We start from the raw sequence: 12,570 nt of genomic DNA, 5'->3' as shown, positions 1-12,570 counted from the left end.
GTGCACTTTACAGTAGCAGATATAATTAATTGTGTGCCGCAGAAGAGGCCAAACTGTAACCTACATAAGAACAGAATTTTGTCCCAAGGACATCTTTAGAAAGTAAAATGCCATTGGGAGACTATAAATCTATGACAACTACTCTGTCAGAATTGCCACTGAGAATCAGAATTGCAGTTGAGTACCATCAACTGCCCCATTCTATCAGGTATTTACGCAAATACTGAGCCCCAAACAAAGTACTCAGAACTGAATTACCTCCACCTTTCTCTCTTCATTATTTCCTCCTGCTTTTCAGTAACCATAGCATGTTTATTGCCCAAAAACATGGAAGTAGAAAATGTCAACATGTGATTAGCTGGTTTCTTAAAGGCAGACCTTGCTGTAAGCAAGTCATAGTCAATGAATGTTTTGATACATGGAAATTCTAGAAACTCTTTAACCTCGTTAAAAGCCTGTTAACTTGAAACAGATTCCAAGAAAAGTAATACTTTCATAGATAAAATAGACCTATCACTATTTCAAGAAAGGAGTAGGCTCACATATGGTGAGGTAAAAGGAAAGAAATAATAATGGTAAAAGCAGAAATCAGTTAAATAGGACACAAAAATATAATGGATGAGATCAATAAAATCAAAATCTGATTTTTAACAATGACTAATAAAATTAACAAGATCCTAGTGGTAAGCACCAAGAAAAGGCAGCATAAAGTAAACTCAAAGTAAAAATAAATAACTAACAAAAGATTAGAGAAAATAATCAATTAAATAGAAATAGAAAAGCAAAGAAGAAAATCAGTAGAACCAAAGCTTATTGTTTGTAATGATTAAATTTATAAAATTAATCAAAATCTAGCTATAATGACCAAAAAGAAAAGAAAAATCAAAAAAGAGATGCATCACTATAGATTTTGGTTCTATTTTAAAAGAATAATAAGGAAATATTATGAATAGCTTGATGCCAATAAAGCTGGCCTATGGACAATATGCTTGAAAGGTATGACTTATGAAAAGATATCCAAAATGAAATAGAAAACATAAATAAACCTATAGCAATTACAGAATTAAAATTATAATCAAAATCGTTATCACAAAGAGAGGCCCAGAAGGATTTAATGATAAATTCTATCAAACATTTAAGGAAAAATAATACCAATCCTACAAAAACCATTCCAGAAAATTGAAGAGAGAACATATTCCAATTCATGTAATGGAGCCAAAATCAGACAAAGACATCTCCAGAAAAAAAGAATTACACACCAAAATCCCATAAACACATACACAAATTTATAAATATACAAACAGAAAAATGTATAATGGCCAAGAATGGCTTATACTGATAATGAATGATCAGTTGGACAATCAAAAATAAATAAATCACCATATAAGTAAAGTAAAGGGAAGAATCCATGTGATCATTGCAATAGATGCAGGGAGAAAACAAGAAAAACTTTAACTCCCATCTATGACAAAAATTTTGAAAACTAGGAATAAGAGGGAATTTCTTTAACATGATAAAAGTCATATTTGAAAATCTTGCAGCTAATATCAATTTTGAAAGGCTCAAATCTTCCTAGCTAAGATCATAACTTAGGGAAGGATGTCTATCTCACTTCTGTTCAACTTTGTGATGGAGGTTTTAACTAGCCAATTTAATCAGGCAAAGAGATAGATGTTAGATAGATAGATAGACATACAAACAAAGAGGGGATTGATTGATAAAGGCAAAGCATAAATATTGGAAAGAAAGACTAAAAATTGCCTTTACTTGTCAAGGACATTATCAACCATGTACACAGAAAATCCCATTGAATTTATACAAAAGCTACAAGAACTAAAAATAAATTTAGCAAGATCACAGGACATAGTCAATAATATAAAGATCAATTTTATTGCTGTAATAATCACAATTAAAAATATTAAAGTAAAATTAGAAACTACCATCATTTACTAGAACATCAAAATATGAAACAGGAGTAAATTTAGCAAAAAAAAAGGAGGGGCCCAAATTTGTACAATGAAAACTACAATATATTGCAAAATTAAAGCACATATAAATAGATATACTGTGATATTGACAAAATATTGGCTTTTGTTTTACTGTTTTATCTTTGACATATTTGGAAATTAATTTGATGATGAAGTATGTAAGATACTTTGATGAATTCATCTAGGAATGGGGTTTTATTTGTGGATAGGTTTACTTTTCAAAATTTAAATGTTTAATAGCTTAATTAAGAATTTAGTTAGGCAGACAGGGCAAATCACCCCTTCCTCCACCTTTATATCCTATTGAAACCCTCAACAGATTGAAAGATGACAACCCATATTGGGGAGGGCAATGCACCTCATTCAGTTTATCAATTCAAATGCCAGTCTCTTCTGGAAATAGCACAGACTTAACCATAAATAGTGCCTAATTGCCCAGGTGGCACAGTTGTTAAGAATCTGCCTGCCATTGCGGGATATGCAAGAGGACATGGGCTCAATCCCTGGGTTTTTAAGATCCCCTGGAGATGGAAATGGCAACCCACTGCAGAACTCTTGCCTGGAAAATTCTATGAACAGAGGGTGTCGCAAGGAGTTGGACATGACTGAGCACACACACAACCACACACAGAGAGACATCCGGACATTCCATGATAAGGTCAGGTCATAAGATAAACTATCATATAGGATATACTACATATAACACAATTTGTCCACTCATCAGTTGAGGGGTATTACTATTATAAACAATGTTGCAATAAACATGAATTTACAAGTCTTTGTATGGACATATGTTTTCATTTCCATTAGATAAATACCTAGAATGGGATTGCTGTATCAGATCATAAAATATGTTTAATTTCATAAGAAGGGGCTTCCCTGTTGGCTCAGAAGGTGAAGAATCTGCCTGCAACGTACAAGACCCGGGTTTGATCCTTGGGTTCGGAAGATCCCCAGGAAGAGGAAATGGCAACCCACTCCAGTATTCTTGCCTGGAGAATTCCATGGACAGAGAAGCCTGATAGACTTCAGTTCATGGGATCACAAAGAGTTGGACATGACTAAGTAACTTACACTTACTTACTTACACCATATTATCTTCCTAAGTTAATGTGCTATTTTGAATTTCCATATCAAGGTATGATAGTTTCAGTTGCTTCACATCTTTTGTGAGAAGTATTGTACATCTTCTTGACTTGAGCCGTTCAGATGAGTGTATAAGGATATCTCACCAACATTTTCATTTGGATCTTCTTGATGACTACTGATGTTGATCATCCTCTGTGATTATTGGCCATTTTTGTGAAATATGCCACACTTTTTGCCTATTTAAAAACTTTTTCTTCTCTTTGAGTAAGAGTCCTTTATATGTTCTGGATAAAGTCTTTGTTTACTTTCCTGATATCAGCACTTTATTGATATAGTTTCATTTTTTCCCTCTCAGTGCTTTTCTTAACAAGGTGCTTCAAAGAGAAAACGTTTTTAATTTTGATCTAATCAATTTTGAATTTTTTTTCTTTTATGTGGCTTTTAGAGTCTATTAAGAAATCTGCCTTGCTCAATGTCATAAAGATTTTGTCTTAAAGCTTTCTTCTAGAAATTTAATAATTTTAGCTCTAGCAATTAATTTTGTAACTCATTTTGAGTTAATGTTTGCATATGGGGTGAGGTCAGGGTTAGAGTTTCTTTTCCTCATTCGTTTATTTATCCATGTGTTCTGGCATAGGTTTTTAAAAGGCTATCTTTTCCCATTAAATAATTTTGGAACTTTGACTGGAAAATCAATTGAACATTTAAGTGTGAGTGCCCTTTATGATGCATTTTCATAGCTCCTGCAAAGAAACACCACATTAGAACAGTGGGTCACCCATTTGAACCAAGGTGGAAACACTCAGGGATTCCCAGGTAGCTGAAGGGTAAAGAATCCACCTTCTACTGCAGGAGACACAAGAGACATGGGTTTAGTCCCTGGGTTGGGAAGATCCCCTGGAGAAAGAAAAGGCAACCCACCCCAGCATTCTTACTGAGAAAATCCCATGGACAGAAAAGCCTGGTGGGCTATAGTCTTTGGGGTTGCAAAGAGCCAGACACAGCTGAGTGAGCACACATGCACACAAACCCTCTTAATGATTCATTTTTAGGAAGAACTCTCAGGCAGTTTTTGTTGATGACATATAGTGCCAAGATCCTACCTGTTCTCCACTGTTTGCATATTCATGTACTTCTTGGCAGGCACCTGAGACAACAAAGTGAAAAATGTTTTTATTCAGATGCTTCAAACTTAGTTTTACTGTGCGCTGATGACTTTCCTTATCTTTGATTTTGGCGAGGGTATTTGATCACCCTTAAAAAATCACTGCAGATGGTGACTGCAGCCATGAAATTAAAAGACGCTTACTTCTTGGAAGAAAAGTTATGACCAACCTAGATAATATATTCAAAAGCAGAGACATTACTTTGCCAACTAAGGTCCGTCTAGTCAAGGCTATGGTTTCTCCAGTAGTCATGTATGGATGTGAGAGTTGAACTGTGAAGAAGGCTGAGCGCCAAAGAATTGATGCTTTTGAACTGTGGTGTTGGAGAAGACTCTTGAGAGTCCCTTGGACTGCAAGGAGATCCAACCAATCCATTCTGAAGGAGATGAGCTCTGGGATTTCTTTGGAAGGAATGATGCTAAAGCTGAAACTCCAGTACTTTGGCCACCTCATGCAAAGAGTTGACTCATTGGAAAAGGCTCTGATGCTGGGAGGGATTGGGGGCAGGAAGAGAAGGGGACGACAGAGGATGAGATGGCTGGATGGCATCACTGCCGCGATGGATGTGAGTCTGAGTGAACTCCGGGAGCTGGTGATGGACAGGGAGGCCTGGCATGCTGCTATTCATGGGGTCGCAAAGAGTCAGACATGACTGAGTGACTGAACTGAACTGAAGTGTCAAGAAACACCTGGAGTAACAGTGAAATTTGACCTTGGAGTACAGAATGAAGCAGGGCAAAGGCTAACAGAGTTCTGCCAAGAGAAAGCACTGGTCATAGCAAACACCCTCTTCCAACAACACAGAAGAGTCTACATATGGACATCACCAGATGGTCAACACTGAAATCAGACTGATCATTCCCTTTGCAGCCAAAGATGGAGAAGCTATATACAGTCAGCAAAAACAAGACCAGGAGCGGACTGTGGCTCAGATCATGAGCTCCTTATTGCCAAATTCAGATTTAAGTTGAAGAAAGTGGGGGAAACCACTGGACCATTCAGGTATGACCTAAATCAAATCCCTTATGATTATACAGTGGAAGTGAGAAATAGATTTAAGGGACTAGATCTGATAACCTGATGAACTATGGACGGAGGTTCATGACATTGTACAGGAGACAGGGAAGCAAGACCATCTCCCAAAAAAAGAAATGCAAAAAAGCAAAATGGCTCTCTGAGGAGGCCTTACAAATAGCTGTGAAAAGAAGAGGAGTGAAAAGCAAAGGAGAAAAGGAAAGATATACCCATTTGAATGCAGAGTTCCAAAGAAGAGCAAGGAGAGATAAGAAAGGCTTCCTCAGCGATCAATGCAAAGAAATAGAGGAAAAGAACAGAATGGGAAAGACTAGAGATCTCTTCAAGAAAATTAGACATACCAAGGTAACATTTCATGCAAAGATGGGCTCAATAAAGGACAGAAATGGTAGGGACCTAACAGAAGCAGAAGATGTTAAGAAGAAGTGGGAAGAATACACAGAAGAACTGTACAAAAAAGATCTTCACAACCCAGATTATCATGAAGGTGTGATCGCTCTCACTCACCTAGAGCTGGGCATCCTGGAATGTGAAGTCAGGTGGGTCTTAGGAAGCATCACTACGAACAAAGCTAGTGGAGGCAATGGAATTCCAGTTGAGCTGTTTCAAATCCTGAAAGATGATGCTGTGAAAGTGCTGCACTCAATATGCCAGCAAATTTGGAAAACTCAGCACTAGCCACAGGACTGGAAAAGTCAGTTTTCATTCCAATCTCAAAGAAAGGCAATGCCAAAGAATGCTCAAACTACTGCACAATTGTACTCATTTCACATGCTAGTAAAGTAATGCTCAAAATTCTCCAAGCCAGGCTTCAGCAATATGTGAACCGTGAACTTCCAGATGTTCAAGATGGTTTTAGAAAATGCAGAGGAACCAGAGATCAAATTGCCAACATCTGCTGGATCATGGAAAAAGCAAGAGAGTTCCAGAAAAACATCTATTTCTGCTTTAGTGACTATGCCAAAACATTTGACTGTGTGGATCACAATATACTGGAAAATTCTTCAAGAGATGGGAATACCAGACCACCCGACCTGCCTCTTGAGAAACCTGTATGCAGGTCAGGAAGCAACAGTTAGAACTGGACATGGAACAGACTGGTTCCAAATAGGAAAAGGAGTGAGTCAAGGCTGTATATTGTCACCCTGCTTATTTAACTTATATGCAGAGTACATCATGAGAAACACTGGGCTGGAAGAAGCACAAGCTGGAATCAAGATTGCTGGGAGAAATATCAGTAACCTCAGATATGCAGATGACACCACCCTTATGGCAGAAAGTGAAGAAGAACTAAAGAGCCTCTTGATGAAAGTGAAAGAGGAGAGTGAAAAAGTTGGCTTAAAGCTCAACATTCAGAAAACGCAGATCATGGCATCTGGCCCCATCACTTCATGGCAAGTAGATGGGGAAACAGTGGCAACAGTGGCTGACTTTATTTTTCTGGGTCCCAAAATCACTGCAGATGGTGACTGCAGCCATGAAATTAAAAGACACTTGCTCCTTGGAAGGAAAGTTATGACCAACCTAGATTAGCATATTCAAAAGCAGAGACATTATTTTGCCAACAAAGGTCTTTCTGATCAAGAATATGGTTTTTCCAGTATGGATGTATGTCATGTATGGATGTGAGAGTTCGACTGTAAAGAAAGCTGAGCACAGAAAAATTGATGCTTTTGAACTGTGGTGTTGGAGAAGACTCTTGAGAGTCACTTGGCCTGCAAGGAGATCCAACCAGTCCATCCTAAAGATCAGTCCTGGTTGTTTATTGAAGGGACTGATGTTGAAGCTGAAACTCCAATACTTTGGCCACCTGATGCGGAGAACTGACTCATTTGAAAAGACCCTAAAGAAGATTGAGGGCAGGAGGAGAAGGGGAAAACAGAGGATTAGATGGTTGGATGGCATCACTGACACAATGGACATGGGTTTGGGTGGACTCTGAGTTGGTGATGGACAGGGAGGCCTAGCATACTGCAGTTCATGGGGTCGCAAAGAGTCAGACACGACTGAGAGACTGAACTGAACTGAAGTATCATATAAATTAATGTGATGATTCAAAGAGTGAATGGGTTACAGTTAGCCCTTGTGAGTTTTTGCTTCATAACCCTGTGCATGCATGCATGCTTAGTTGCTTCAGTTGTGTCCAACTCTTTGCAACCCCATGGACTGTAGCTTGCCAGGCTCTTCTGTCCATGGAATTTTCCAGGCAAGAATACTGGAGTGGGTTGCCATGCCCTTCTCCAGGAGATCTTCCCAATCCAGGGATTAAACCCATCTTCCACAGCTCCTGCACTGGTGGCAGATTCTTTACCTATTGAGCCACCTGGAAAGCCTCTTAATCCCGTATATTATTCTAAATTTCTGCAATAACTGACATTAAGGGGAAATAGCAATAATAAATGTTGTACAGGGAAAATAAAATGGGTATTGTGGCTTTATGACTGATACTAGCTCTAACTCAACCAATTTATTTTGTGACTAACAGCAACAAAGAGAAAACATGAAATGAGCAGCTGAACAGAGGGACCCAGCCAACACACTGATCAGCGATCCAGGTGGGAGCTTCCAGAGACCTGGGAGATCATTCCTTCTAAGCGCAGTCAGATTCTCAGCTTCCCCAGTTCTCTCTCCCACTCTCTGCCTTTTTCTCACTCTCCCCATGGACTGTCATTCTCCTCTCCGCCCCCTTCCCAGCTCTCATTGCCAACTATGAACTTATCTCTTCAGTCACGGACTTAACCTGGTTGAAGTAATGAAGATATTCTCACTTCTCTGGACATACAGTGTTGTCATTTGAGCCCATAAATGAGAAACTGGAACCAATTACAGATATTTGGTGCATCATGTGGTAATCTTAAATGATGTATGAAAATGGTATAAACATGGATCGATTTTTATAACCTACTTTGATTCTACTTGGCTGCAAATGGTGATAAAACTTGTTTTGAATAGAAAACTATGAAAAGGTGAGAGAAAAGTCACAGAAAAAGACTTTGAAACTTATAGGGGCCAATGGCTTTATTTAAAGATTTTTCCCACCACTCGTACAATGAAGATACTTTCAAAATCAAGTTTAATTGCTTAGAATTTCATGTGTCAGAGGGATATCCTTTATAGAGTTTTAACTGCCTGTCCCATATATGCAAATATTTACATCAGGATTTTTATCATTATAATATCATAGAATTTCAGACCTGGAAAAGGGCTTAGAATTAATCTTGCTAAGCCCAAGCTTTTAATTTACAAATGAAAAACCTAAGTCTTACAGAAGTAAAGAAATTAAACTCAAATCTTAGAGCTACTTAACCACAAAGCAAAATGTTGACTGTATGCTTCCAGAGTCCTGTTTTAATGCTACACTCCCCAAACTCTAGAATTGGGGAAAATACAGTACACAATGGGGATTCTCATGAATAACAACCATGAAGGTTGTAAGGAATCAATTTTCTTGAATACAGCTAAGAGCCCATTCTTTTAACACAATTTACATGATTTTCAGGATAAGCATGCTTTCCGTGCATATGGAATGGAGAGAAAATGTAGCCCAGATGACTGCTAAGTTTTAAAAGCAAAATATGCATGGAGAAGGAGCAAAATTAGAACAGTAAAGGAGTAAATCTAAAAAACTCATAGCTTGAGACTTGAAGAATATCTCAAGTTTGCAGAGACTACAAAATATTTGCAAGCTTCTAGATATTGAGATCTTGGAATGACTGAGCATGATACATTGAAATGCATGTTTTTGGCATTGCTATGATGCAGTTAAATTGTGTCATTTTAAATCAAGAGCCCTCAGTAGCCCCAGTCCACATCCCTGAAAAGAACTGCCTCGCCATCTAGCTATCGTTGTGCCCAAACTTTGTGCAGAATGACCCTTCTCAAGACATTTGCATAGTTTACAGTACATAGATATTCAATAAAGAATGGTGTTAAACAGGTGAACTTATCTCCTTCCACAGTGCTGGGAAAGTTGTTATTTGATGCACTGGAAAATATGTGGTTTGACATACAGATACAGCAGATACTGACCAAGCCTCACATTTGTGTTAATAAATCATAACCACTGGTAAAGGAAAAGCATCTCACCCTCTGCAGGCTTATCTTGAAAAAGAGGTAGAAACCTTTCTGTCTTTAGGATAAAAATGATCTTGCAAAAGAAACTCAATGCACTTTTCTCCTCTAAGCAAATTAGAATCATGCTAGGATAGTGAATTCTCCAGAGACAGTGAAGACAAAATCTTGACATCCATTGCAGTTTGAAATTCTCCATGCCTCAGGAAGAAAGTCCTTTTCCTCCCATTTCTGAGTTAACAAAAGTCCTCCCTGGTGTCTAGAGAGAGAGACTATATACCGGGGTCCTTGAGCTGTTAGTAGAGGTAGGACCATATTAGGCAATGTTTTCACACTAATTTGAGCACTAAAGGAAGTGTTGAGCCCATGGGGACTTTTCATCAAACAATAGCCAAATTTGTTTTCAATATTGAGAGAAAAGGACCTACACATGAAACACTTTGTGTGTTAGTTGTTCAGTCATGTCTGACTCTTTGCGACCCCATGGACAGTATCCCACCAGGCTTCTCTGTCCCTGGAATTCTCCAGGCAAGAATACTGGAGCAGGTTGCCATTCCCTTCTCCAGAGGATCTTCCTGATCCAAAGACTGAACCCAGGTCTCCTGAATTGTAGGCAGATTCTTTACCATCTGAGCTACCAGGGAAGCCCTACTGTAAGGCAAAAATTACTGCTGCCACAGAAGCAGAAGCAGAACCAACAGAATTTAATATTGAACTGACAGTATGAGAAATGTTTTTAAATGGTGTGGTATACCAGTTGGACTTTGAACAATTGGTTACATTTTAATAGGACAAAAAGCATAGAGATTTTGTTGTGTGCTGCTGGAATAGTAGTAAAGGCATGAATATGCATCCTGTGTTTAGGAATAACCAGAAAACCAGAGATAGGAATGTAATTTGTGGGAAAGAAAAGAAGTTAGAGAAGGGTCAGCTGCACTTCTGCCTCCAGATCTGTTCCTCAGGCTTGCATCCCATTCCACTCCACTTCGCAGACAAGCCCATTCCTACAGACTGTTTCATCCAGGCTTCCACCTCATCTGATTTATGGCTAAGTTTGGCCAGTGGGAGTTACCAGCTAGAGACTAGAAGGCAGCTGGTAGTGCAGAGATGGGGGCTCTGTCAGCTCCTTTCTTGCCCTTGGGCTTGACCTCCAGCAGCAACTAAGTCCTTATGGCTCCAGCTTCCATGGGACAGTCCACCCTGTGCAGTTTCACTTCTCATCAGGAAGCTCCCACTGTAGTTACAGTTTCCTCCAGAAAGCTTTGGCTTCTTGGTTCTGGTATCACCATCTCACCACATTGTCCTCTCTGCCTGTGTAGGGAGGTAGCAGCTTCCTCTTTCAACAGAAGGAAATCAGGATATGTCACCCCAAAATATGCCTCTCTGATATAAAAATTATTTTGAGGAATTAACAGAATATGAACACTTAGGTGACAATGATGATGACACAAAAATATCTCCTATGGTTCTTGTCCTACAGTTGTTAGGTTTTCACATGAACATACACAACAGATAAGTTTATGAACTGTATAGCATGATGACCATTTACTGTTCATTAAGTGGAAGTAGATCATCATAAAGGTCTTCATGCTTGCCACCTCCGTGTTGAGCAGGCTGCAGAGGAGGGTTGGTCTCACTGTCTCAGGAGTGGCAGGGACCGAAGAGGGAGAGGAGGTGGAAAGGGCAGCAGGAGGGGCAGGCACACGTAGTGTAACTATGGAAATATATCATAACTTCTGTCTGATTCCACTTTTCATTTCTCTCAAAATGTTTCTACACAGACTCAATCCTCCTACCATTCACTTCAGTGCCCAAAATCATAGAAGGGGTCATCCATGTCATAAAAGAATGCAAAAGCAGTCTTGCAAAGTCAGAACCCTTCTGACTTTTGATTAACGTTAGTTTTTCGCTTTTGTTTTTTTCTGGCACTGCTTCTTGTACATCTTCTCCATTGTCTGGCACTGGTTCAGAAGCACTCAGTCATCTTCTGGTAATTCCTCTGGTGTGGTGTCTATTAGCTCTTGAATTTCTCCAAGATCCATATTCTGAAACCCTTCACAACCACCACCCTATCTTTTTTTGCCACATCCACAGTCTCTTTCATAATTTCCTTGGCGAGCTCTGTCATAAATCCTGAGAAGTCATGCACAACATCTGGAAACAGTTTCCTCCACAGGAACTTATTGTTTCAGGCTTTACGTTTTTCGCAGGTAGTTTTTACAATAACGATGGCATCTTTCGTGGTGTAATCTTCCAGACTCTCATAATGTTGTTTCCATCGAGGTTCTGTTCCACAGCATTGACCATCCTTTCCATAGAGTACTGTGTGTAACGAGCTTTAAAGTCCCTAAGAGCCCTAATCTGGAATCTGAATCTGAGACACTGTGTTTGGGAGCAAGTAGACCACTCCAGCACCTGTGGTGCTGAACTCATGAGGTTCTGGGTAGCTAGGGACATTGTCCAATATCAAAAGATCTTTTTAAAAGGCAGTGCCTTATGGGAGAGGTATTTCCTGATGTCAAGGACAAAGCATCAGTGGAACCAGTCCAGAAAAAGACTTCTCATTGTCTGGGACTTCTTGCTGTACAACCAGAAGACTAATAGCTGCTGTATATTCTTTCCTGTCAAGGCTCAGATGTTAGCAGCTTTATAGATACGGGCAGTTGTGATCATAAACCCAACTGCATTTGCACAAAATGGGAGAGCTAGGCTATCCATTCCTGCCTTAAATCCTGGTGCTCATTTCCCTTCTGTATTAATAAATGTTAATAATCCCTGGAGATGCTTTTTCCAGGAAATTGTCTGCTGCCTCTTGGTCAGTGGAAGTTGCCTCTCCTGTTATCTTGACATTTTTAAAGTCAACATCTTTCTAAAACTATCAAACCATCCTTCACTGTTAAATTCTACAGCTTTAGATCCTTTGCCTTCCTTTGGCTTTCCATTGTCATATAATAACTTCACTTTTTTGGAAACATATTAGTCTATAGATATGCCTGCACCCGCATAAAAGCTGCATTTTCAATACAGGATTAAAAGATATTTTGCAAAAAGTGCGAAGTTTTCCTGCTTGCTAATGTAGATGCAGTTATACCTTCATGGATTTCCTTTTTGGGGTTTTTGTTGTTGTTTCATTTGTTTGTTTTTATAATGGTCCTTATGCTGGATTTGTTTATCTTGAAATGGCAGGCAACAGAAGCTGCAGACCTCCAGCTAGGGTACAT

The 12,570-nt window shown here is 39.1% G+C and overlaps 1 protein-coding gene across 1 annotated transcript in view; it reads right to left on the bottom strand.

Moving 5' to 3' along the window:
• Positions 1 to 12,570, bottom strand: part of IFI44 (interferon induced protein 44) — a 65,881-nt gene that overhangs the window by 31,969 nt on the left and 21,342 nt on the right. The window contains exon 9 of the mRNA XM_042250157.2: positions 4,181 to 4,224. Coding sequence (XP_042106091.2) covers positions 4,181 to 4,224 — 44 coding nt within the window. The remainder of the gene's footprint in view (positions 1 to 4,180; positions 4,225 to 12,570) is intronic.

This window comes from Ovis aries, chromosome 1, assembly GCF_016772045.2.
Source record: "Ovis aries strain OAR_USU_Benz2616 breed Rambouillet chromosome 1, ARS-UI_Ramb_v3.0, whole genome shotgun sequence".
Taxonomy (NCBI): Eukaryota; Metazoa; Chordata; class Mammalia; order Artiodactyla; family Bovidae; genus Ovis; species Ovis aries.
The sequence above is the reverse complement of the archived record's forward strand: the minus strand, read 5'-3'. Positions and strand labels throughout refer to the sequence as shown.